Here is a 24,527-nt window from a genome sequence, read left to right as displayed (position 1 = left end):
GGCACCCAGGGGCGGGCAGGGCGGGGCACGGGTTAGCACAGCTCCCTCGGGTGTTGCGAGGCCATGGTAGTTACCGCGTCACCTCCCAGGGGCCCGGGGCCCGAGCAGGAGTGGTCCGGCATGGCCCCCTCACCGTGGGTTCCGGGTGGGCACTCAGGGCCGCGCTGCGAGGGGCGGCGGTGGTTTGGGGGTTCGGCTGTGAAGCAGAGGTGCATCTGGAAAGCAGGGCGGGGCGGGGTCCCTCGTGTGAAACCCGGGGCCTTCGGGGTTTCCGTCGGCCTGGGCAGGATGAGCTGGGTACGGGCCAGCACCCCCGCCCCCTGCAGGTGCCGCCCCGCTGGGCACTTGGCGCCGCACACAGCTGTGCTGTTGGTGTCTCCTGTCGTCGCCGTCCTGAGGGTCCTCAGGAGACCTGACTCTGCCGCCCGAGCCACCCCTCACCCTGCCCTGGGACTCACAGGGGCCGAGGGGACCCCACTCCTGAGAGAGCTCTGGCCGGGAGGCCGCCGTGCCCCCACCTCTCGCCCAGCTGGCCGCGGCCGTGAGCAGCCAGGAGGGCTCGGGTGGGCCGGAAGCCCCTCGTCCACCCGTCCCCAGTGCCCCTTAGCGCTGCCGTGTGTCCCGGGCCCGCCGTCCTCTGCGCCGCACGGTCACTCCTGGTGGCCCCGGGTCTCCCGCGTGCCCTCACGTCGGGGAAGCGGCGGCCCCGGCCGGCTGCTCTCGGGGCACGTGGAAACGGGAGCAGCAGTGGTGTCCGGCCTGGTGGTTCGGCGCCAGTTCAGAGCCCTGGGCCCCACTCCAGCTCGGCTCCTGGCCCCAGCGTCCTGCTTGCGCGCACCCTGGGAGGCAGCAGTGCGGCCCAAGTGCCAGGGCCTCCTCCCACGGGGAGGGCGGGATTCGGCTTCCGGCCGCCGCCGGTCCATCCCTGGCATTTGGAGGACAAAGCAGCAGATGGGAGATCTCTCCCCTCGCCCTCTCCCTCTCCCTCTCTCAATAATAAAAACAACGCGGAAGTGAACAGCGAGTGCAGACACGGCACACCTGTCTCCTTCCAGAACATTCTCGCCCCGCCCACAGCCACCGCCCCACTCGCTCTGGACATCGCCACGCGGAGTTGCTTCCTGTGCGGCTTGTTTGTTTCTTGGTATTGAAAGAGTTGGAGGGGAGAGGTCTCCGTCGCTGGTTCCCTCCCCAGGCGGCCAGCACTGGGCCACCCAAAACTAGGAGCCTGGAGCTTCTTCCCGGTCTTCCGCGGGGGTGCAGGGCCTGGACACGTGGGCCATCTTCAGCTGCTTTCCCAGGCCATTAGCAGGCAGCTGGGTCGGAAGTGGAGCAGCCGGGCGGCGGCTTTACCCACTGCGCCAGAACACACCCCCCCCTTTTATTTAAAAAAAAAAAAAAAAAAAAAAAAGATTGATTTGGAAGAATCAGAGAGAGAGAGAGAGCGAGCACTTCCATCTGCTGGTTCACTCCCCAGGTGGCTGTAGCGACCAGGGCTGGGCCAGGCCAAAGCCAGGGGCTCCTCGTGGGTCTCCCCGTGGGTCTCCCGTGTGGGTGCGGGCGAGCAGGCCCTGGGGCCGTGCCGGCCACTAGCAGGGAGCTAAAGTAGAGCAGCCGGGACTCGAGACGGCGCCCATGTGGGATGCCCACGTCACAGGCAGCGGCTTTGCCCGCTCCGCCACAGCGCCGGCCCCAGCCGTGTGGCTTCGGCAGCTGGCGTCGGGTTCGAGTTCATCTGTGTGGTGACAGGTGCCAGCCCTCACAGCGTGCGATCCTCTCATGAGCTGGCGCACTTGGGGCGCCTCTCGAGTCTTGGCTGCCAGGAGCGTGGCGTGTGCGTGCGGGAGCGTGGCGTGTGCGTGCGGGAGCGTGGCGTGAGCGTGGCGTGTGCGTGCGTGAGCGTGCCGGGGCGCAGCGTGTGTGACCTGCTTCTCGCCGACGTGGAGTGCCCATTGCCCCTTATCCGTTCAGACGCAGCCTCTGCTCGCCGGGGTTGGGTGGACGAGAGACCGACCCCCGGGCTGGACAGCTGCCCATCCTGGCTCGGCTGCTGAGGGGATGCCTGAGTGGGAGAGACCCAAGTACCTGAGCCGCAGGCGGGGCCTCGGCGCAGGCGCTGTGGAGTGAGATGGGGGCAGCTGGAGCCCCGCCCTCGGCCCGCCCCCTGCCGCTGCCCCGCGTGTGGCCGTCCCCGTCCCCTTCCCTGACCGCCGACGCCAGCGACTCCCCGTGCGCGTGTCGGCCCTGGACAAGCCCACGGGCGGCACAGCCACTGGCCCTCCCTGCCCCCTCCTCTGCGTATCTGAGAGGCAGAGTGACCGGTGCACACTGCCCAGCTCCACGATGCCCAGGGTTGGGCCGGGCTGAAGCAGGGGCTGCCACTCAGCCTGGGCCCCCCACGTGGCAGGGGCCCAGCCGCCCAGGCACCGCTGCTGCCCCCGGGGCCTGCCGCCGGCCGTGCCTGGCCTGGCAGCCACAGGTGTGGCCGGAGCTGGGAGGCAGCCTGGCAGGACGCCCCTCCGCGGAGGTCCCCGCTGGGTGCCCGGAGGCCCTGTGTGGCGGTCACCGCTCAGGCGTGCGCTCTCTGCCCCTTCCGGCTGTCTCCCTGGGCGCCAGAGGAGCCGGGACACAGCGGCGCCCTTGGCTTCCTGTCTCACTGGGCGCGTGTCTCCGTGGCGACAGCAGCCCCACCCCACCCCGCCCCGCCCCTGCGGCCCTCCTCACCCTCAGGCCCCGTGGCCAGTGCTCTGGCCGTCACAGGCTGGAGGCTGCTCCGTAGTGACGCACAGGGCTCCAGGGGTCGGCCAAGGGGCCAGGTGCACGGTGGGGCCGCCGCCCTGCCACCTCCGGGCTGTGCCTGGCCAGGGGTCTGGTGCTCGTCTGTGTTTTGAGATTCCACAGGGAGCAGTGCTGGCCTCGGCCCGAGCAGTCCCCGTGCTGTGTCCCTGTCTCCATGGTGGCGGGCATCTGGGCGCGCACGGAAGGCCCCTGGGCGGGGCGGGGGCTCCCTTGTGGGTGGACCCCGTGGGTGTGCGTGGTGGACCCGTGGGCACTGCCCGGGACTCCTGACCCGCCCCTGCCCCGCTTCTCCGTAGGAAGCTGTGCCAGCCGCATGGCACCAGCGGCCTCCCCGGCGACTCTGCAGCCTCCAGCCCTCCCCGTGAGCCCGGCAGCTCGGCCTCACCCCCTCAGGTAGCAGGGGCGGCTTGCGGGGGGGGGGAGTCGGGGCCGCCCAGCACCTGTCCCCCTCCCCCCCGAGCAGGGCCGAGCCCTGGCTCAGGCGTCACCCCGTGTCCCTGTGCCACCGACCATCTGTGCTGTCCAGGAACACGCTCGGCACGGAGACCTGAGCTGGCCCGGGACGCGACCGTTACCCTTCCCTGCGCCCGGCCGGTGTCTGGGCGCCCCCGTGTGGCCGGCGTAGGCCGCGCAGGCAGACACGGAGGCTGCTCAGGGTTTGGGGCACGGGAGTCCAGCGCCCTCTGACGCCGACCCCGCTCCCTCGCAGAAACGGCCGCAGCCCCCTGATTTCATCGACCCCCTGGCCAGCAAGAAGCCCAGGATATCTCACTTCACCCAGAGAGCCCAGCCTGCCGTCAATGGGAAGCCAAGTGCGCCAGACGGCCGGGAGGCCCTGCTGCCCACCCCCGGGCCGCCAGCCGGCACCGACACCCTGAGCTCCAGCGCCCACCTGCCCCCACGGCTGCAGCCCCCCAGGGCCCACGACCCCCTGGCCGATGTCAGCAACGCCCTGGGCCATGGCGCTCGTGACTGTGGACGGGGAGAGACGGCAGCCCCAGCCCCCCCGCCCCCTGGCCTGCCCCTGCCGACGGACTGTGCCCAGCCCGGCAGCCCCCACGGCAGCCCCGCGCGCAGCAAGTCCCGCAGGAAGTCCAAGAAGCACAAAGAGCAGGAGCGCGCGCCCGAGGAGCGGCCCCACGCCCGGCCTCCGGAGCCCGAGCCCGCCGCCCCGGGTAGGTGCGGGGAGGCCCAGGGCTGGGGCCGCTTTGCCCAGGTCTCCAGGGGCTCTGCCCCGCCGGCGCGGGGAGTGCAGGGCTCACGGGCCGCGGAGAAGCCAGGGCCTGGGTCCCGTGGGCTGGCGCAGCAGCCCCTGTTCAGTGGGGAGCGGTGTGGGCAGCAGGGGGCGCTGTGGGCGGGGGCTGCTGGGAGAGGCAGGCCCGCTGGGGGCTCCCTGTCCCGCACCTGAACCCTGCCCGAGCCGCTGGGCCGCGCTGCTGCTCCTGGAGACTCAGGGTGCAGTCTGCCCTGCCTCCGCCCCCCCCAGCACCCTGGCCGCGCGGGGGGCGGGGGTCCCACGGGCACAAGCCCAGCCGACCCGGAGCCTCCGAAGCCTGGTGAGACGCCCCTCGCCCGGCAGCAGCCCCGTGCGGGGCAGGCTGGGCAGTGGCTGAGGGGTGTGGAGACGGAGCTGCGGGCTTGCTGGCAGCCAGGCGGACCCACTGCGGCCCCTGCAGGCGGAGGGGAGGCCGCGCCCGGGCCACCTCACCCTGCTCTCTGGCCACCGCTGTCCACTGGCTGAACGGGACGCTCTGGACCGGGCTGGCGGGGCCTGGTGCTGTCCTTGTCCTGTGTGGTGGGCGACGGGGACGCTGCGGGCTGTGGGTCAGGCCGGAGTCCCCGCTTGCAGCCCAGTGAGCCCTGCGCGGGCCCTGTGCAGACTCGGCCCGCAGCAGCGCCCCCTGCCGGCGGCAGCCCTGGCCCTGCCCCGCGGCGGGGGGCGCCCGGGCTCCGACTCAGGCCGTGGGGTCGCCTCCTGCAGGGCTGAACGGAACCTGCAGCAGCGCCAGCGCGCCCGCGCCCGCGCCCACGTCCACGTCGGAGACGCCCGACTACCTGCTGTGAGTGCCCGCGCGGGCCGGGGCGGGGGGCGCGGCGGGGCGGGCCCTGGCGCCCCGCGCTGAGCGCCCCTCTGGGCCGCCCCCAGGAAGTACGCGGCCATCTCGTCGTCGGAGCAGCGGCAGCGCTACAAGAACGACTTCAACGCCGAGTACAACGAGTACCGCGACCTGCACGCGCGCATCGAGCGCATCACGCGGCGCTTCACGCAGCTCGACGCGCAGCTCCGGCAGCTCTCGCAGGGCTCGGAGGAGTACGAGGTAGGGCTTCCTGCGGGCGCCGCGCCGCGCCACGCCGGGGGTGCTGAGCCTGCGCGCTGAGCGGCCTCACTGGTTCTGTCCTGTTCGCCACAGACCACCCGAGGGCAGATCCTGCAGGAATACCGCAAGATCAAGAAGGTGAGGGGGCGCCAGCCTCGGGGCGGGGTCCTCAGGGTGCTCCCCAGGTCGGGGGCGGAGCCTGCGGGTGAGGCCACGCCCCCAGGCTGCAGGACTTGCCGGGGATGGGGATTGACCAGAGGCAGGGGGTCCTCCCCAGGTCGGGGGTGGGGCAGAGCCTCCCCCCATGCAGGGCGCGGTGGGCTGCAGAGGGCCCGCGGCCGCCCTAACCCCCCCACCCCCCCGCAGACCAACACCAACTACGGCGCCGAGAAGCTGCGCTGCGAGTACCTGCACAGCAAGCTGGCGCACATCAAGCGGCTCATCGCCGACTACGACCGGCGCCAGCTGCAGGCCTGGCCCTAGCGCGCCCGCGGGGCCCCCGCCCGCCGCCTTTTCTAGTTTTATACAGAGGCCGCCGCGCGGCGCCTGCTGCAGAGACTCCAGTCTATTTTTGTACAGAGAGAGCAGAGTCCTTTTTCTAAACCTGTGCCTCCCCCGGGCGCCGCCGCGCCCGCCCCGCAGTGTTAGGCGCGCGCCCCGCGCCCCCCTCCCGGCTCCACTTCCGGCCGTGCGGGCCTGCCGCCCCCCCCCCCCCGCCGTGCTGCTGCTCTTCCTCCGCACTGTCGGGACCACTCGGTCTCCACGCCGCTGCGCGCTCCGTCCACGCGTGGGGCCCGGGGGCGTCCCAGCAGGGCCACTGCTGGGCTTGCACTCAGGGAGGCCCGGCCCCGGGGCCCGGGGGCGCAGGCTCCACGGACGCCCCACTTGCTGCTTTGTCGCTGTGCCTCGTGTCCCCCGGCCGCGGGGGCTGTGTGCGTGCGCGAGCGTGCGTGTGTGTGTGTGTGTGCGCGTGTGTGTGTGTGTGTGTGCGCGCGCGTGCCCGTGCGGCTGGGGCAGAGCCGTGTTGGAATGCGGCGGGGCGGCGACCTGGGGCGGAGGGCGGAACGCAAACACAGATGCTCTGTGTTGGGCCGCAGGGGGCCGCTCCTGTCTCCTCTCGCCCCGAGAGCCCAGCCTTCCCAGCCTTCCGGCCCGTGGGGAGGGGCGGGGCGGGGCCGTGTCCTCTGTCGTCCCTGCCCCGCGGGGGCGGCCGCTGGGCGCCCTCGGAGCCATGCACTTGGTGTTTACAGGAATTTTTCACTTTTGCCAAAACATTAGGATTAGAAGGCGCCCCCCAGTGCCCCATTCTTTCTTAAAAGGCCTTTTGTACACAACAGGTGAACGCTGGGGTTTTTTCAACCTACAATAAATTTCACTGACGGAACCCAGCAGTGCGGGCTGCCTGGCTGGCGCGCGTGCGTGTGCGTCTTAGGCGGGCGCGCGGGGAGCGCCGAGCGGGGAGGGGGCGGGCATCCCCCGGCCCACCAGCGGGAGGGGGAGGGGCGGCCGGGCCTCAGGACCGCAGGACCGCGGGGAATTGGGCCAGGTAGCTGGGAGCCACAGCGGGTGGGTGAGCGACGCCATGCTTCCAGAGCCGGTAGAAGCGGGGCCTGGCTCCTCCCGCGTCCCCAGCCACCCACAGGCACTGCAGAGCTGGGGCCCTGCCCCCACCCCGGGACGAGGGAGGGGCCATGTTTGAGGAAAAGCAAGCTGACTGCCCGCGGAGTGGGGGGGCTCCCTGCTGGTGGCGGCCTTGGCTGGAGTTCTGAGGTGGCCCCAGGAAGTGGAGGGGTTGGAGAGGGGTCACGGCTGCCTCCCCTGGCTGGCGCTGCGCCTGCTGGCCCTGGGTCACCTGACCTTCCTGCCCTGCCCCCTGGAGGTCCAGGGGGCCTCTGCCCACCCTGGCTGTCCACCTCGCTCCTGCCCCCTGCTGGACGAAGCTCCTGGTGGCCCGCCCTGGGCAGCACACTCCCGCCTGACCGCTGGCCCTACAGGGATGGAAGGAGCCCACCCACCCCGGGAACCTGTGGGGCGGCCCCTGCACCACACTGCTGCCGGCACGTGTGCGAGCACGCACAACACACGCACAGCCATGCACACGTGTGCACACGCGCGGGCTCCCGTGGACTGGGTCCCACACACATTCCCCAGGTGCCACAGTGGCCTCCAGCTGTGGGGGGTCCTCCAGCCCCCTGGTCTCTGCCAGGTGCCCCACGGTCCCCAGGTGGACCCTCAGACTGCCCCGGTGAAGGGGCCGGAGGCCCACGAGGCTTCCCCCAGGTCCGACGCCAGCCGGACTCCAGACCAGCACCTGCACATCGGAGGGGCCCAGCCCCCCCCCCCCCCCCCGGGCCGCAGCCGCTCCCAGGACAGCGCTGACCACGCAGCGGAAGGTATGTCCGTGAGTGGGATGAGGCCTTCCCTGTCCGTCACAAAGGCACGGCCCTGGCTCGAGACTGCAGGGCAGGTGCCTGGCGCCGCGTGGGACGCCCACACCCGCATCCCAGCTTCCCACCGATGCCCGCCCAGCCCCGGTCCCTCGCGGGTGCCTCGCGGGTGCCAGGCATGCAAGATTTTCGCTCACTCGCTCTCCCCCTTCCAAAGGGAAGAAGCCCAAGGCCCCAGGTGCACCGTCCACGTCGGCCAGCCTGGATTGAGCAAGAGGGAGGCCGGCAGGCCTGTCTGTTGGGATTCCTCCCTGCTGGGCAGGGCCCATTATCTCCCATCGGACAGGGCCAGCCTGGTGTCCAGGGAGAGGCCGCCGCCTGTCCTTGTCGCAGCCAGAGGTCGGCACAGAGCAGACCCAGGCAGCCCGGGGAGCCCTGGACGGGGGTGGGGGGTTGTAACGCCCTCTCCCTGCAGAGTTCCGCATAGTGCGTCTCCAGGAACTTTCTGAACACGCCCTCAGAGGCGGGGTTTCCAAACGTCGGCATCACAACCCCTGGGCTTTGGGGAGCGTGCACCTGTGCCTCCGTGTGTCCCCAGGCTGCCCCCCCCCACGGGCCTCTCCCCACTCCCCCCCTTCTGACGGTTTGTCTGCCGTGAACTCCTCTCCCTCCCTCAAAACCTTTCCCTGCAGGGCCCAGTCTGAGTTCCTTCCAGCTGGGGGCGCTCCAGGCCCCTGGCACCCCCAGACCAGAGACCCCAAGGCCAGCCAGATGTTGTTTTTTGCAAACGATCCCAGCTCCCCACCTTCTGGGCCAGTTCCACGGTGGAAAGTTTCCGACCAGAGGCGGCCGCTTGTTTTGGAAAGTTCCTGGGGGAGCCGCCCGCGCTGGCCCGCTGGGTTCCCACGGTCCCCTATCGCCGGGTGCGCGGGAGTCGCCGGCCCCGCTCCTCCCCTGCCGGCCCCGCAGGCCTGCGCGCCGCGGGAGAGCATTTAGCGGCTGCTCTTGAAGGGGGAGGGGTTCTGGCCAGCTCCTGCCTCGGTTTCCCGTGCAGACCCAAAGATGAGCCCCTCCCCCAATAGACCCAGCCTCCTGGCGGGGGCGGGGGGCGCGGGTGCGCGCCCTCTTTTGTAGCATCCCTGTCTTTTTTTTTTTTTGTAAAATGGGAACAAGGGACCCCCCGCCCCCGCGGGCCTGCAGTTCAGAGCGAAACCGGGGCGCGCTCCAGCCCCGCGGCCCCGTGCGCGCTGGGCCCTTCCCGATAGCCGCTGCGGCGGCCGCTGCGGGCTGTGGGGCCTCGGACCCCAGCCCCCGGCCCCTCCCCCGGCGCGGGCGGGGCGGGACGGGGCGGGGCCGCGGCTCTTTTCTCCCGAGGCCGCGCGCCCGAGAGCCCGCGCCGCCCACTGCCCGCCGCCGCCGCCGCCGCCGCCGCCCGAGCCCGCTCCACGCTGGTGAGTCCGGGGCCGGGCTCCCGGGGGCCCCAGACCTGCGGGGCCCGGTCGCTCGGTGTCCCCGCTGACCCCCTGCCCACCCCGACCCCTAGCCCGCCGCGATGGAGGCCGCCGCCGCCGAGGTCGTGGTCGAGAGCCCGGATGTGGTCTACGGCCCCGAGACCATCGAAGCGCAGTACGAGTACCGGACGACGCGCGTTAGCCGCGAGGGCGGCGCCCTCAAGGTGGACGGGCGCCCCCCCGGGAAGCCGTGAGCAGCGGGGGCGGGGAGCGGGAGCGGCGGCCCGAGGCTCACGGCGCCGCCTCCCCCAGGTGCACCCCACGGCCACGCGCTTCACCTTCCGGACAGCTCGGCAGGTGCCCCGGCTCGGGGTCATGCTCGTCGGCTGGGGCGGGAACAACGGCTCCACGCTCACGGCCGCCGTGCTGGCCAACCGCCTGCGCCTGTCCTGGCCCACGCGCACCGGCCGCAAGGTGGGGGCTGGGGGGAGCGAGTCCTGGCTGCGGGAGGGGGGCTGCCGGTGCGGGTTTCCATGGGACTGGGGCTGCGCCACTGGAGGCTTGCGGGGGCGGAGCCTAAGGTGCCTGTGGGCTCGGGGGGAGGGGCCGGGGGAGCCGCTTCCGCCCTGGCTTGGAGCCCGGAACTCTGTGGCTGGAAGCATGTCGGGCTCCCCCGCCACGCCCACCCCTCACCCAACTGTGTCTGCGCCCCCAGGAGGCCAACTACTACGGCTCGCTCACGCAGGCGGGCACCCTGAACCTGGGCCTGGACGCCGAGGGCCAGGAGGTGTACGTGCCGTTCCGTGCGCTGCTGCCCATGGTGGCGCCCAACGACCTGGTGTTTGATGGTGGGTGGAGCGCTGGGCCAGGGGAGCGGGCGTCTGATGGGGCCCAGGATCCCAACTCCCCCCACTCCCACTCCCACCCCAGGCTGGGATATCTCGTCGCTGAACCTGGCCGAGGCGATGCGGCGCGCGCAGGTCCTGGACTGGGGCCTGCAGGAGCAGCTGTGGCCGCACATGGAGGCCATGCGCCCGCGGCCCTCCGTCTACATCCCCGAGTTCATCGCAGCCAACCAGAGCGCGCGCGCGGACAACATCATCCCCGGCACGCGCGCGCAGCAGGTGCTGCCCCGCCCGCACCCCGACCGCCCCTGGGCGCCTGTTCTCGCACGGTGACGCCCCCATCTTCTGCTCCCTGTCTCCTACCCCGCCTCCCTCTGCCCACTCCCCAGTTGGAGCAAATCCGTAAGGACATCCGCGACTTCCGGTCCAGCGCGGGGCTGGACAAGGTCATCGTGCTGTGGACAGCGAACACGGAGCGCTTCTGCGACGTGGTCCCGGGCGTCAACGACACGGCCGAGAACCTACTACGCAGCATCCAGGTGGGCGCAGCATGGGGGGCGCGCGCGCGAGCGAAGGGCAGGGCCCCCACGGACCTCCCAGCTGGCTGACGGCCCGCGCCGCGCGTCCCTGCAGCTGGGCCTGGAGGTGTCGCCGTCCACGCTCTTCGCCGTGGCCAGCATCCTGGAGGGCTGCGCCTTCCTCAACGGGTCCCCGCAGAACACGCTGGTGCCCGGCGCGCTGGAGCTGGCGAGCCAGCGCCGCGTCTTCGTGGGCGGGGACGACTTCAAGTCCGGCCAGACCAAGGTCAAGTCCGTGCTGGTGGACTTCCTCATCGGCTCCGGCCTCAAGGTGCTCGGCCGCGGCCTCGGGGTGGGAGTGGAGGGTGGGGTCCGGGGCGGGGGGGCGTGGCTCGTGTGCGAGCCGCCGCTCTGGCGACCCCCAGACCAGGTCCATCGTGAGCTACAACCACCTGGGGAACAACGACGGGCGGAACCTGTCGGCGCCGCCGCAGTTCCGCTCCAAGGAGGTGTCCAAGAGCAGCGTGGTGGACGACATGGTGCAGAGCAACCCGGTGCTCTACGGCGCGGGCGAGGAGCCCGATCACTGCGTGCGTGCGCCGGGGGCGGGGCCAGTGGGGCGGGGGCGGGGCGCGCCGGGGGGCGGGGCCGGCGACAACGCAGCTGCGCCCGCAGGTGGTCATCAAGTACGTGCCTTACGTGGGCGACAGCAAGCGCGCGCTGGACGAGTACACGTCGGAGCTGATGCTGGGCGGGACCAACACGCTGGTGCTGCACAACACGTGCGAGGTGCGCGAGGGGGCGGGGCGCGGCACGGAGGGGCGGGGCGAGCCGGCCGCCCCGCCCCTTCCTGAGCGCGCCCCGCCCCGCAGGACTCGCTGCTGGCCGCGCCCATCATGCTGGACCTGGTGCTGCTGACCGAGCTGTGCGAGCGGGTGAGCTTCCGCACGGACGCCGACCCCGAGCCGCAGCGCTTCCACGCAGTGCTCTCGCTGCTCGGCTTCCTGTTCAAGGCGCCGCTGGCGCCGCCGGGCAGCCCCGTGGTCAACGCGCTCTCGCGCCAGCGCAGCTGCATCGAGAACGTCCTCAGGTGCGTGCGCGGGGGCGGGGGCCGGGGCCGCGCGCGGGCCTCCGCGGAGCCGCGCCCCACCCACCGGCCCCGCGTCGTCCCGCAGGGCCTGCGTGGGGCTGCCGCCGCAGAACCACATGCTTCTGGAGCTCAAGATGGAACGGCCGACCCCGGGCGGCCAGCGCGGGGCGCTCGGAGCCGCCGCCAGCCCCGCGCCCCGCAAGCAGGGAGCGGCCTCGCCCGCGCCCACGGCCAATGGCTGCACCGGCGACGCCGACCTGCACCAACCGGCCAGCAGCTGAGCCGCCCCCCGCGCGCGGCCCGCCTCCCCCCGCTCCCGGGGACCCCCCCCTCCCTGCTTCCCCCAATAAAGCGGGCACCAAGAGCACGCGCGCCAAAAACCAAACCGAGCGACCTTTATTGGGGGGAGGGGAGTACAGACGGCAGCAAGGGCCCGCCCACGGGGGGGGGTCTCCGACGTCCTCCTGCGCCCTCCTGCGCTTGCGTATAAAAGGAGAGTCCTGGCCGGGGCCCGGCGGCGCGGCGCCCCCCACCTCCCGCGGAACCGCAGGCCCTGGCCCCACGGGGGGCGCCGGGAGCGCGGGCGAGGGGTCCCGCCCATCACACGCTCATGGCCATCCCCGGCGAGTACTGCGGAGAGAGCGAGGGGCGGCACGCGGGGCGGGCTCAGCTCCGGTCGGCACTGGGACCCTCCCCCCTCCCCCCCGCGGAGGACAGGGCAGAGGAGGGGCAGGGCGGGCAGGGTGGGGGACAGGCGGGGAGGGGACGGGAGGGAAGGATGGCGCGGCCGCCCCCCCACCTGGCCCGCCGCGGTCACGGTCTTGCTCTGGCCCCCCGGCCGCCCCGCCGGGGCCTGCCCGCCAGGCCCCTGCGGCCCGCCGCCGCCGCCGCGGGGGGGGAGTCGACGCAGTCGCTTACGCTTTCGCTCGCGAACGGGTGCAGGAATGTCCCTGCGGCCGCCATCTCGCCGTCGTCCCGCGGGGTGCCCGGGGCGGTGCTCAGGCCGGCCACGGCGCCGGGGGAGCTCTGGGGGCGGCCGCCGTGAGCGCCCCGTGCCGCCCTGGCCCGCCCCGCGCCCCCGGCCCCGCGTGCCCCGCGCCCCGGTCCCTCACCTTCGGCAACCCGTCCACGTCGCCCGAGCCTGCGGGACCACAGAGGCCGGACACGCAGCTCAGACCCCGGCCCGCGGGGAGGGGAGGGGCCGGGCTGAGCCGCCGCGCCCGCGGGGAGCCCCACTCACCCAGGGATCCGTTCACGTGGTGCGGCTCCAGCGCGCTCATGGCCGCCATGGGACCCTCGGGGCCGGGGCCCAGCGGGAACTGCGGGCAGAGCGAGGGGCAGCTGAGGCTGGCGCCCCCCTCCCCCGAGCGCAGGTGGGGCCCCGACCGCGGACGCCCCGCCCCCACTCACGTTAGCCCGGCCGGCGCCCGGCCCCATGGGGTTCATGATGGTGTACATGTTCTCGCTGGACGCCGTGGAGTCTGCGGAGACAGCGGGGCGTGAAGGGGGCGGGGCGTGGGGTTCCCCCCGGGGCCCACCCCCACGCAGGCCGTACCTCCAGGGCTGGGCATGACGGGCGTTCCAGGGGGCCCACCCCCTCCTGAGGGTCCCTGCGCACGGGAGACAGGGAGGATGAGAAAGACCCTCGCCTGCCCCCCTCCCGCACGGCCCCGCACGGCCCCGCACGGCCCAGCAGCCACGCCCCACTCACCACGTAGCTGCCAGGCGAGGAGGCGGAGTAGGGGACCTGGGGGCGGGAGCTGCCATGAGTGGCCCGGCACCGCCCACGATCCCCCCGGCACCGCCCTCCGGCACCGCCCACGCTCCCCCCTGCACCGCCCCCGGCCCGGGCCCACTCACAGAGTTGCCGCTGGGGCTGGCCCACGGGCCACGCACTCCGGGGCCCCTGAAAGAGATGGGAGTGGTCCCTGGAGCTGGGCCGCGGCCCCGCCCCCTACCCTGCGCCCCGGGAATGAACCAGACCCGGGCTGGCCTTACATGCTCACCGCAGGCAGGCCTGGGCCGGCCAGGGAGTTGGGCGGGGGCCGCATGCCGGCTCCGTAGCCCTGCCGAGAAGAAGGGGAGAGGGGATGAGGGGGCAGGGGGGCAGCAGCCCCCAGGCTCCGCTGCCCCAGGCCCAGCCCTTACCTGGGGCCCCACGCCGGCCACGCCCCGCGGAGACGTCGCCCGCTGCATCACGCCGCCCAGGCTGGGGTGACCTGGCGTGGGGGCAGGAAGGAAGTGTGGGCAGGTGTGGGGTTCTGGGCACGGGGTGGGGGGGCAGTGGGCCCTACTCACCCTGAGTGCGCCCGGAGGGGTCCATGGCGCCCGCGAGGAGGGGCTGGGAGCCAGGGAGGCCCACGGGAGGCTGCGGGGCAGGGGCGGCCATGCTGAGGACTGGGTGACCCACTCGGGCCCCTGCCCGCCCTCTCCCCTCGGCCCCCTCTCACCTGACTAGGCATCCGCAGGCTGGGCCGGGGCCCCCCGGGGAACCGCGGTGACATGAAGGGCTGGAAGGGGGGTCGAGGGAATCAGCGCCGGCCCCCCCCAGCCCCCCAAAGCTGTGTCCACTCCTGCTATGCTTGGGCCCCCACCTAGAGGTCGCCCCCTCCGAGCCAGCCGTGGCCCGGGGCACTGGCTCAGGGCTGCAGGAGAGCTGGGGGCAGAGGCGGCGAAACACCAGCAGCCCACGTGTTTCCCATGGCCCGGAGGGAAGGGGAGGGGGCCTCCAGGACCCCAACCTCAGACACCACGCCCCCAGGGCTGGGCCCATACCTGGAAGAAGCCAGGAGCCATGGGGCCTGCGGCCATCGCGTCGCCCGGGGCCATGCCCCCCATGACGGGGCTGGGGGCAGCTGCGGCACCCTGCAGGGGTGGTGGAGACGGGCAGGGGGTGGGAGTCAGGACACGTCTGTCCCGGGGCACCCTCCTCTCTGCAAGTGGCCTCGCTGGAGTGTGGACCTAGGCCACCCTGACAGTGGCTGGAGACCCCACCAAGGACTTTCGGCTCTAGGCACCCCCTACCCCCACGCCGGGACAGGTCCCGCCCACCAGGGACCCTAACTCTTTAGGACACCCCAAACACAAACCAATCACCAACCATTAGACCACCCTCCCCTGATGGCTCCTCCCCCAAGCCCACCCCTTCCTCCTCAGGCCCCACCCACCCCCTGCTGGAGGAGGGAGAAGGGGAGGGGGGCTCCAGCCCGCGCCAGCCAGCCCACAACGGGCAGGGGCAGGGGGCGGCAGGCCACACAGCAGGCTGGCTCCAAGGCCCAAACCTGTCTGCATGGGGCAGGGGTTAGGGCGCAGGGCCTGAGCCCGGAGCAGGTGATGGGCTCGTGGCGGGGGGGCCCTTTGCATGGGCTCACGGCCCACCCCCACCCGGGCCATCAGAGCAGGCCCCTGGAGCCGCTCTCCGGCCAGACCCCAGGTCAACTCAGCCCAGGCCAAACCACGTGGCAGCCCACGTGAGCCGGGGGCGGGGCCGGGGCGCAAACACCCCCTCCCACAAGCTCCCGCGGGCAGGGAGGCGGGACTGGCCACGGCGGGCGCCCAAGCCCTTCCTGCTCCTAAGAGACAGTCGGGCGCCAGGCTCGGACAGGAGGCGGCGGAAGGGGGCGCAGCCCCCACTCCACCCCGTCCCTGTCCCCGCAGCGGCCCTAAGGAGTTAATCCCGGGCAGGCGCACCGTGCCTGGCCCCGGGCCGGACCCCCCCAAGTCCGCCATCCCTGAAGAGGCGCCCGCCCGACTGCGTTGCCAAGACGACGCACTCGCGTTTCCTGGAGACGCCAAGGTCAGCCCCGCCCGCTGGGGCGGAGGAGGGGAGCCGGTCGGGGCGGCCCAAGCCCCTCACTCGCGAAGTGGGCCGTCCGCGGACGCGCGCAAGGCTTCTGCTTGCGGCCGGGGTCCCTCCACCCACGGCGCCCCCGCAGTCTCCCGACGCGCTGCCAGTGTAACCGGGGCGCGCCCCGGGGAGCGCGTTCACGGGGCCCTGGAGCCCCCAAAATGTCCAGTCTGCGCTTGGGGCGCCCAGAGGCTGCTACTGTGGAGGGGAGGCCGGGGTGGGCAGAGCCTCGGGCCAGGGAGGGGTTGCGGCTCCACTGAGACACAGCGCCAGACCCCCCCCCACACACACCCACGGTGCCAGGGGCAGGCGGGCAGCAGGCGGTGACGGGGGAGGGGTCGGTGTGCCCCCAGCACCCCCCAGAGGACACAGCCTGCTCTCCACACAGACCTGCGACCCCCGCCCCCCCCCCCACTCACGTAGTCCTGGAAGGCCTTGGGGTCGCCGCCATGCTCGCACGCCTCTCTGCGGTCCGGCGCCGCACAGTACAGGTCCCAGAAGACGCTGCGGGCGGCAGGGGACCCTGGTGGGCCACGCAGCCCCCGGCCGCCCGCCACCGCCCACGCCGCCCGCACGCTGACTCCCGCACACATACCACCACCAGGAGTACAGGAACCCCGGGGGCTCCCCCAGCGTGATGTTCTTCTCCCATCGGATCTGCGGGCAGAGGCCGGGCACTGAGGGGCTAGGCCCACATGCGGGACCCCGCCCAGGGGCAGCGGGGCCGGGAGCCGGCGCGTGGGCGTACCTCGGAGAGGAAGGTCTGCGCCGACTTCTGGGCGCCGATGTGCAGCAGGTATTCGTACACGTACAAGGCCAGCCTGCAGGACGGGGTGGGGCTCCGGCTCTACCTGCGGCCCCCTCCCCAGCGGCTCAGCCAACTCCTACACATCCCTCAGCACCCTGCCCGTGCCCCCTCCCGGTGTTCTAGGCCCCAGACCCAAGGTGGAATTCTGCTGAGTTCAACATGGGGGTAGGGGGACACGCCCTGGCCCGGTCCCAGCCCACGGATGTCTCCTGCCCACATAGGGGCCGCAGGCGTCACCACAGACTGTCCTGGGCAGGGCCCACAGCAAGCCCTGCGCAAGTCCGCACAGGCTGTCCCGCAGCCCCTGGCCCATCCAGGCCCACCCGCCCCCTGCAGCCCCAGGGTCACTTGGCCCCGCCTCCCTGGGTCACAGCTCAGGACTCAGGCGGCCAAGGCTCCTCCTCCCGCCCCTGGCCAGGCCCGCGTGGCCTGGAGCAGGGCTCCCTGGGGGTGGGAGGGGGTGCACAGGCCGGGCCTGAGCCAGGGTGAAGGCAGGAGGCCCCCAGCCCCTGTGCCCCAGCTGTCCCACCCCCACCCCCACCCTCACCCCGCGGCCGCCCTGCCCTGGCGCCGGCCCCATCCTAAAATAACCTCGGTTTGACTCAGCTCTGCCCAGCCGCCTTCACCCGCCACCCTCCACACCCCCATGGCCCCAAGCCCTGGGCGACACCCGCCTGGGGGCAGCCCCTCCGTGTGCCCCACCCCCACACCACGTCTCCTCCTCCCTCAGTTCCGGTAACCCCCCAGCCCCGCGTCTCCCCCGAGGCCCGGCCTGGCTTAGGTAGAGTCCGAGGGGAAGGGGCGCACGGGGGCAGGTGCCAGGTGCCCAGGCTACACCCCAGGCGGGGTGGGCACACAGCCCTGGCTCAGACCCAGCCACCTGTGCGGTGTGGGGGGGGCCTCCCCTCTGGCCTCAGCTCCTGCACCACCCCCAAGCCCCAACTTGGAGTCCACCCCAGGGCCTTTGCATGAGCCAGCCAGAGACTGCATAGGCTCCCTGCCCGGCTCCAGCTCCCCAACAGCCCAGCCCACCTGTGGCCCCAACAGTGTCTCCGCCCCCTGCCCAGTGCACGCCCCCACGTGGAAGGTGGCTTTGGGAGGACGGCAGTTTGGTCCACGCCTTCAGCTCGGCTGAGAGCCCCTGGCCCTGGGGTCCGCAGCCCCCTCCACCCTAGCCCTCAGAGCACACACAGAGAGGGCCCCAGGGCCAGGAGGGGACCTGGGGGCCCGGCACGCGTGACCTGCAGGACGCCAGGCACCAGGAGCCCGGCGCGGCGTGGATGGGACGCCCCACGGCTGGCACCGTAATTACGGGCTGCGGTCACAATGCTCTCCACCCTGTGCCCATACGCAGCAGGGGGCCGGGGGTCCCCGAATGCCAGCCCACCCCACCCCGGCCTCGCTCGGTCCTCTCTCCCCGCCTGGCTGCAACCAAGCCGGCAGCCGGATCCCCCCGCCCATCTCAAAACCTTGGCCCTGGGACACAGGGACAGAGCCCCCCACGCTGGGCGCCCCCGCACAGGCCGGCCCAGGAGAGCCAGAGAGGGCCCAGGGCCGCGGCCGAGGCGGACAGAGGGGCTGCGTGGAGGGGGCACCGTGCTGGGGGTGGGCGACTGGTGCCGAGACCCCCCCATCCCACCAGACAGAGAAGGCGACCGGGGTGAAAGCAGACAGGAAGTAGCCGGCACCCCGCCCTTGTGGGAACCCCAAAAGGCAGGTGGTCCCGAGGCCGGGGGTCCCAGTGGGAGAAATGGGGGGCCGAGACCACCTGCTCTCCGTCAGCGGCGGAACCCTGACCCCGAACCAGCGTCCACAGAGGCGTCCTGCGCGAGGCCCCCCGGTGTACAGAGCGGGGACCCTCAGCCTGTCCACCAGAGTGGAGGCCTGTGGCCTCCTGGCCCTGGGCTCGGCACTGGGGGGAGGGGACGCAGCTGAGCCCCTCCCCTGCCCCGACCAAGACCCAGTACCCTCCTGGGATGTCCCACTGGGTGGAAAACCCACCACTCCGGATGTCGGCTCACAGGTGCTGGGGCGGTCCCCTGCCAGACAGCCTGGGGACACGAACGCCCAACCTGCATCCCGTGGGAGCACCGGTTCTAGTCCCGGCTGCTCCACTTCCCATCCAGCTCCCTGGGCAGCCCCCTCCCCGGCAGCGGTGCCAGCGCGCGATCAGCAAGACCCCCCAACAGAGGACCCCAGGCCCCCTCCCCTTCCTCCACCGAGGGCCCCCTACCAGCCTGAGCACGCCTGGCACCCTAGGTCCAGGGCAAGAAAAAGATCCCCCCCCGGGGAGAAACGCGCTCCGCGGCGGCCCGGACCAGAGAGGCAGCAGGGTCCCCGCGCGATCAGTCTCGCCCACCCGGAACTTCCACGGCGCCGGCCCGGTCCCCTCGCATCCCAAGTCCCGCCCCCGGCGAGGTCCGGCGCCCCCTCCCCCGAGTCGCCCTCGGATCCCGCGCGCCCCCTCGAGCCGCCCACGTCTCCCCCACCCCCTGGGACTCCCGCGCCCCCCTTGGAGCCCCCCGAGTCTCGTGCGGCCCCCGCAAATCTCGCTACCCCTCGAGCCGCTCGGCTTCTCCCCCACCACCACCCCCACCCTGGAATCGCGCGCGCGCCCAGCTCCCCCGCTTCCCCGCAACTCTCGCGGAGCCCCCTCCTGGCCCCCTCGGGTCTCGCGCGCCCCCCGCGCGCCGCTCGCGGCCCCCGCGCCCACGTGCCCCGCGCGGTGCTCGCGGCGCGGCCGGCCGGCCCCGCCCCCGGCCCCGCGCCCCCACTCACTTCTCGCGGGCCTGGCTGTCGGAGGGCACGGCCGAGCCTTTGCCCGCCTTGGCGTACATGCTGCCCCGCGCCGCCGCCGCCGCCGCCGCCGCCCGGGCCCGCACCTGTCAGGCGGCGCCGCGGGCCGCGCTCGCCGTCGCCATAGCTACCCCGCGCCCCGGGCCTCACCGCCCCGCGCCCCGGGTGGGCACCGCGGGCGGCGTCCGCGCGGGGGAGCTCCGCACGGCGGCGCCAGCTTCGGCTGCGGCCGCGGGGGTTCTTATTATTAATTTTTTTTTCTCCTCTCTTCCCTCCGCGCGGGCTGTTCCGGGAAGCGCGCGCCCCCTCCGCCGGCCGCGCGCGCGCCCGCCCCGCCGCCGCCTCCTCCTCCTCCTCCTCGCCACCCGCGGGCGCCGCTCTTAAAGCGGCGATGGCGCGCGCGCGGTGGGCCCCGCGGCTGGGCGCGCACGCGCAGAGCCCATCCAGGGAGCGGGAGCGCGGCTGAACCCCGCTCTCCCACCCACCCCACCCCAGATGGTTGCTGTGCGCCCGGGAGCAGCTGTGGCCCCCGCGGGGTGCTCGGTGGGCGCGCACCGCCTGGCTGGCACCGAGCCACACCTGGCCCAGCCCCGCGCGCCCACCCGGATGAGCTCCTGGGGTGCCCAGCCCCAGCCGGGAGCCCCCCGCCGCTTCGCCCCCACGCAACACCCGGCGCCCGCAATAGGCGGCGCTCAGCTCTGGGGGTGTCGCCTGCCGTGAGCGGGGGCGCACTCTCCGGGGTGCCCCGCGCTGGGTGCCCCAACCAGGAAGCTCACAGAGGCGGGGACCCGCGCACAGCCCCGCCTGGCCCCCCCCAGCCCGCACTCGGGAGGAGCGCAGGCCCGTGCGGCGGGCCCCGTGGGACGTGGGCTGTTTCGGGCTGCGTTTGCCACGCCCGGCGGGTGCGCGCGTGTCCACAAGCGGTTCCTTGCGGGAGTGCACGTGTGCGCCGCGGCGCTCGCAGGCTTGGCCCGCACCCAGGGGATGGGCCCCGTCCTAGGCGACCGTCTCGGCGCTGGTGCGGGGCCCTGCGCGTGGGCGCATCGCCAGCTCCCCGGGCCCTGAGCCGCCCGTCTGGAGCTCTCCCGCGGCCGACCGGCCCCACCCCCGACACCTAATCGCGGCCCGCCCCCCCAACTCCCCGCCACGGCAGGGCGTCAGGCGGGCGGGCAGTCGGGAGCCGCCGGGGACTCAGACGGGCGGGCAGGGAGGAAGCGCCGGGCCGGCCCCAGCTCCGCCCCCTCCCCGAGGGGCCCGGGCGGGGGAGGGGGCCGCCAGCCCTTCCCGCTTCCTGTCCAGCCGGCCGCCCCTCCCCCAGCTTCCTCTCGCGTGTCCAGGGGCCAGCGGCTGCTTCGCGGGGCGGAGGCGCCAAGGGCACCCTCGTGGTTCCCACCTCTGCTCCCCAGCGCCCACGCCCGCCACGGCACAGGGAGGGTGTGGCCTTGCCTGGCCACGCAAAGCGTGGGTGGCCGTGGGGTCCCCGGGTGTGCCGAATGCGCCCCCCACCCCCTTTAGGCGCCGCGCCTTCCTAGATGTGTGCGGCCGCCTGCCCAGTCCGAGGCGCGGAGCCTGCCTTCAACCCCAGCGCTGTATTGAGCTCCTGCTGTATGCGGGGCTCTGGCGACCCAGCTGGGACGCGTTGCCACTCCGGGCGCAGCAGCGAATCCGATGGAGGAGGCGCACAGCCGCAGGCAGTGCTACGTGCTGGGCCTTGGGGGACCCGCGACAGCGACCTCTCGGGAGCTCCCGGAGGAGGAGGAGGGAGGAGGGAGGGAGGTGGGGGCGCCCGCGGGCCGCCAGCGATGCGGGCGGGTGCGGGGAGTGCGGTTCTCATGGCAACGGGGAAGGCGCTCCAAACACAGCCCCTGCCGCGCGCGCTCGGCTTCCGAGGACAGTTCGTGGGCAAGGAAAGGGGGGGAGAAGGTGTTTTCTGCACAGCGGAGGGCTCGCAGTGCAGCCCAGCAAGTGCAAAGGCCCTGGGGTGGGCCCCCCGCTGAGGCTGCGCTGTGGCCGCCGCAAGAGGGAGGTGGCACGGGAGGGAGCCCCGGGAAGGGCTGGCGCCTAAGGAACCCCATGGGAGCCGGGTTAGGGCTCTGGGAGGCCTTAGCCCGTGCGAAGGCAGGCATTTGGCCTGGGCAGGGGTGACAGCAGGTGGGACCCCCGCACCCCGCATCAGAGCGCCCGGGCTCGCGTGGCAGCCAGCGCGGGGGCTTAGGGGCCGCGTGGGACCCTCGCCCCTCTCTGCCTTGGCGAGGTTGCCCCGGCCGGTGGCCCAGGGGGACAGGAGGGGGCGTGGCAGGCCCAGCCACTGACTTAGGGGCCAGGGGAGCTGGGGGAGGGGCAGGCAGTGCCCAGGCTGCCGGCTGCGCCCGATCTCTCTCCCCACCGGGCGGGGGTGGAGCCTAGGGATCCCGCCCCCAGCTGCCCCGCAGCCCCTGCGGCCCACGGCGTCCCGCAGGGGCCCTTTGCCGCCCGGAGCGCTGTTCCCCGGGTTCCTGGCCTGATTTTTTTTTTTTCTGGCTCCTTTCAGCCCACGATTCCTCCTCTGCCCCTCCCCCGCTTCCTCTGCTCCGCATAGCTGTTCCCAGGCGGGTCCGCGCCTGGCTTGTCCCCGCGGCATCCGGGGAGCAGCCGGCAGCGCGCGCCCCCCGCCCCGCATCCGCCCTCTCGGGGCGCGCGGGAGACCTGGGGACGCTCTGATGGCTTTTCCCCTGCGTGGGAGGTGGCAGCGCCCCCCCGCGCCGATCACGCCGGCGGGGGCCTGGGCGGGGCCGGGAGCCGGGCTGCCCCCCCAGCGGTGCGTGGGCGGCGCCGTGCGGCAGCCGGGCCCGGGATGCCCCCCACCCCCTGCGCACACCAGGAGCCCCGGGAGAGGCGGTCTGCGCCCGGCTTTGACCCCTGCCTGGCTCCGCCCGGTGACCTTGTCCCAGCCCGGAGGGCCGCGGGGTCTCAGGGCGCTGGACACGCGGGTTCCCACCCCAGGGCCATCTCCAATAAGCTTGGCCTAGGCTCAGCTTCCAGAACCTTCCACGGCCCCTGCTGCTGCCCACGACTTGGGTCCCTTTCGCTGCTTGCGGCGTGGGACCGGACACTGGAGCCCCCGCTGGCCCCGCCGAGGACACCCGCAGGCCTCGCTGCGGCGCCCCTGTTCCGGCTCCAGCGTCCTGTCCTGCGCATCCGCGCGCCCTGGGAGGCAGCAACTGGCCCACTCTGCTGTCCGCCAGGGTCCTTGCGTGTTGGTGGCCCTGGAGGACCCGGCTCCGCGACCTCGCCTCTGGGACCCAGCACCCGCCCGAGGCGTGGGACAGGGCGCCCCCTGTGGCCACGGGAGGAATTGCGCTCCCGTGCCCAGAGCGCTCTCCGCGCCTCGAGGCCCTCATGGCCTAACGGGGGCTTCCTGGGGTCGCCTCCCAGAGACCCCTGACCCCGGCCTTGAATCCTCCACTCGGAGCCAGTTTTTTGCACCACGCACTTTGGCGACGGGACTTTCTCTGAGTCTCGCCGCGCATCCTTGCTCTGCGAGCTGCAAACAGGCCCAGAGCAGCAAAGCCACTTAAGTAGCCTGAGGACCAGGCCGTGCCCCTCTGTGGCCAGCGGGGGGTGGGCGGGGACGGGGTTCCGCCTCGGCCAAGGCTGCCAGCGCCTGCAGTCCCGAGAATGGCCACAGGAGGGCAGCAGAGACTCAAAGCAGCAGCTCCTGCGGGTCCCAGGGGGGCGCCAGCCCTCTGAGTCCAAGTTCCTTGAGTGGAATCTGGTTGGTCTCTCTCTTAAAATTATTTTAATATTTTTAATGTACTTGAAAGGCAGAAAGACAGAGAATATTCTATGCGCTGCTTTATTCCCCAAATGCCTGCAACAGCCAGGGCTGGGCCAGGCTGAAGCCAGGACCCAGGAGCTCCATCCGGGTCTCCCAAGCAGGTGCAGGGGTCCAAGGACTTGGCCCAGCTTCTACGGCTTTCCCAGGCCATCAGCAGAGAGCTGGATCGGAAGTGGAGCAGCCGGGACTCGAACCAGCGGCCCTATGGGATGCTGGCTCTGCAAACCTCCCAACTCCAGGAGGTGACCGTGGCGGGCAGAGGGAGGCGGGGAGGGAAGGGGCCGGCAGGGGGCGCTCACGGGCAGATTCCCGCGTGGGTCCCCGGGGGCGGTCAGGAGTCAGTGCAGAGTTCGGGGCCGAGGGTGCGAGGGTGCGGGGGGCTGCAGGCTGCGTGGCCGGCGGCTCCGAGGGGAACCCCCAGCGAGTCCTGTGGACCCTGACGTGGGCGCCTGCGGCAGAGCCGCCCTCAGCAGAGCCGGGCACGGGCAGGCGGCCGCCCCGACGCTGCCTCTTGCTTACTGACTCCCCCCCGCCCCCCAGCATTCGTGGCTTCCGGAATGTTCCTGACAGTAACAAGCGCACGTGCCCTCGAATGACCCCGAGCAGTACATAGAGACAGAGACAGCGCTCCCGTGTGCTGGGTCAGCCCCCGCCCACACGTCCACCACAGCCGGGGCGGGGCCGCATCAGCAGGGAGCTGGGTGGGAAGCAGAGCCGGGACTCGAACCCAGGCCCCCGGCATGGGCTTTGGGCACCCAAGCAGCGCCTTTCACCGCCGCCAGGGGCCGGCGTGTGGCCGGGCAGGGTGAGCCTCCGCCCGCTCCGCTTCCCACCCAGCCCCCTGCTGACGGGGGGGGGGGGGCAGGGATGGCCCGAGGGCTGGGCCCCGGCGTCCGCGTGGGAGACCCCGTGGAGCTCCCTGCTCCCGGCCTCAGCCCCTGTGGCCACCTGGGGAGTGACCCGGTGGCTCGAAGCCCCCATCTCTCCCTCTCTCTCCCTCTCTCTCCCTCTCTCTCTCTCTCCCCTCCCCCTCTGTCACGGCTGCACCAGCCACCCGCCCCTGAATTCGATGCTCGGGCACCGATGCCGTCGCTTCCCCGCGTCCACCCCACGGACGCTCAGCTCCTCCGTGCCCGCCCGCGGCTCTGTGACCACCCGCGCGCGGCTCCGCGTCTGCCCCTGGCTCCCAGGTCCGTGGCTCCCGGCGCCGCTGGCTGTGTTCACACAGAGGTGTGGGCTCTGTGGGGGGCGGGGGTGTGGCTGCTGAGGGTCCCTGGTGTCTATGGGTGGGGGTCCCTGTACCCTGCGCTGGCCCCCTGGCAGGTGCACCCTGGAAACCCTCGGCTTCCCTCTGCCGGCCGGGGTGGGGGTCCAGGAGAGTAAGAGCCTGGGGTGGCAAGATGGGGTGGACTCTGGCACCCCCAGACCCCGGACCTCAGAGCGCAAGACCCTCAGGTCCCCCCCAGCCCACAGAACAGGCCCCGAGCCGGCCCCTCCCCCCAGCTCTGGGGTGGCTGCTTCCGCCCCGCCCCTCTGGCTTCCTCCTGGGAGCTGGCCACGCCCCCTGCCTCCCAAGCCCCACCCCCGCCCCCAGGCTCTCCAGGCCCAGCTCCCCAGCCCCCCATCCCCCAGGCTCGCCAAGCCCAGCCTCCCCCCTACCTCCCCCGGTCCAGAGCCCCCTCCCCCCACCCCCAAGCCCAGACCCCCCTACCCCAGCCTCCCCAGGCTCGCCAAGCCCAGAGCCCCAGCCTCCCCAGGCCCAGAGCGCCCTCCCCACGACTCCCCAGGCCCAGCGTCCCCTCCCCCCCAGCCTCCCCAGGCCCAGCGTCCCCTCCCCCCCAGCCTCCCCAG

At 72.9% G+C, this 24,527-nt stretch overlaps 3 protein-coding genes and 1 long non-coding RNA gene across 5 annotated transcripts in view; 3 read left to right on the top strand and 1 right to left on the bottom strand.

Moving 5' to 3' along the window:
- ELL (elongation factor for RNA polymerase II) overlaps positions 1–6,501 on the top strand; it is a 39,847-nt gene extending 33,346 nt beyond the window's left edge. Inside the window, exons 7-12 of the mRNA XM_070059021.1 lie at positions 3,096–3,192; positions 3,509–3,974; positions 4,781–4,859; positions 4,946–5,117; positions 5,211–5,255; positions 5,484–6,501. Coding sequence (XP_069915122.1) covers positions 3,096–3,192; positions 3,509–3,974; positions 4,781–4,859; positions 4,946–5,117; positions 5,211–5,255; positions 5,484–5,600 — 976 coding nt within the window. The 3' untranslated portion in view covers positions 5,601–6,501. The remainder of the gene's footprint in view (positions 1–3,095; positions 3,193–3,508; positions 3,975–4,780; positions 4,860–4,945; positions 5,118–5,210; positions 5,256–5,483) is intronic.
- A 2,317-nt stretch (positions 6,502–8,818) lies between these two features.
- ISYNA1 (inositol-3-phosphate synthase 1) lies at positions 8,819–11,793 on the top strand. Its single transcript, XM_070059029.1, has 11 exons — positions 8,819–8,955; positions 9,048–9,179; positions 9,268–9,429; positions 9,671–9,803; positions 9,886–10,079; positions 10,190–10,339; positions 10,434–10,649; positions 10,744–10,908; positions 10,994–11,107; positions 11,191–11,408; positions 11,494–11,793. Exons 2-11 carry the CDS (start codon positions 9,057–9,059, stop codon positions 11,687–11,689), a joined length of 1,671 nt encoding a protein of 556 aa, XP_069915130.1. The 5' UTR covers positions 8,819–8,955; positions 9,048–9,056; the 3' UTR covers positions 11,690–11,793.
- SSBP4 (single stranded DNA binding protein 4) lies at positions 11,782–19,217 on the bottom strand. 2 transcript variants are annotated; one of them, XM_070059035.1, is made up of 17 exons: positions 18,842–19,217; positions 16,004–16,076; positions 15,851–15,912; positions 15,675–15,759; positions 14,184–14,273; positions 13,859–13,918; positions 13,707–13,776; positions 13,557–13,627; positions 13,407–13,474; positions 13,269–13,314; positions 13,120–13,155; positions 12,964–13,018; positions 12,819–12,889; positions 12,649–12,727; positions 12,521–12,549; positions 12,208–12,434; positions 11,782–12,038 (listed from the first exon to the last, which is right to left on the bottom strand). In XM_070059035.1, the coding sequence occupies exons 1-16, from the start codon at positions 18,898–18,900 to the stop codon at positions 12,222–12,224; spliced, it is 1,167 nt and encodes a 388-aa protein (XP_069915136.1). In that variant the 5' UTR covers positions 18,901–19,217; the 3' UTR covers positions 11,782–12,038; positions 12,208–12,221. The 2 variants fall into 2 exon arrangements, with proteins under 2 accessions (XP_069915136.1, XP_069915137.1); XM_070059036.1 differs by having other exon boundaries at positions 12,327–12,434; positions 18,842–19,208.
- LOC138845695 (uncharacterized) lies at positions 14,847–24,438 on the top strand. Its single transcript, XR_011382889.1, has 4 exons — positions 14,847–15,204; positions 22,778–22,918; positions 23,217–23,481; positions 23,727–24,438. It is a non-coding gene; the product is annotated as an uncharacterized lncRNA (long non-coding RNA).
- Positions 24,439–24,527: the final 89 nt, after the last annotated feature.

This window comes from Oryctolagus cuniculus, chromosome 16, assembly GCF_964237555.1.
Source record: "Oryctolagus cuniculus chromosome 16, mOryCun1.1, whole genome shotgun sequence".
Lineage (NCBI taxonomy): Eukaryota > Metazoa > Chordata > Mammalia > Lagomorpha > Leporidae > Oryctolagus > Oryctolagus cuniculus.
The sequence above is the reverse complement of the archived record's forward strand: the minus strand, read 5'-3'. Positions and strand labels throughout refer to the sequence as shown.

Coding starts and splice junctions, on each gene's coding strand:
- ISYNA1 (XM_070059029.1), top strand. CDS start 9,057: ATGGAGGCCGCCGCCGCCGAGGTCGTGGTCGAGAGCCCGGATGTGGTC. Junction 10,080..10,189: donor CCGGCACGCGCGCGCAGCAG/GTGCTGCCCCGC, acceptor CCCACTCCCCAG/TTGGAGCAAATCCGTAAGGA. Junction 10,650..10,743: donor TCATCGGCTCCGGCCTCAAG/GTGCTCGGCCGC, acceptor GGCGACCCCCAG/ACCAGGTCCATCGTGAGCTA.
- SSBP4 (XM_070059035.1), bottom strand. CDS start 18,900: ATGTACGCCAAGGCGGGCAAAGGCTCGGCCGTGCCCTCCGACAGCCAG. Junction 16,077..18,841: donor GACAGCCAGGCCCGCGAGAA/GTGAGTGGGGGC, acceptor CCCGTCCTGCAG/GCTGGCCTTGTACGTGTACG. Junction 13,315..13,406: donor GGCCTGCCTGCGGTGAGCAT/GTAAGGCCAGCC, acceptor CATCTCTTTCAG/GGGCCCCGGAGTGCGTGGCC.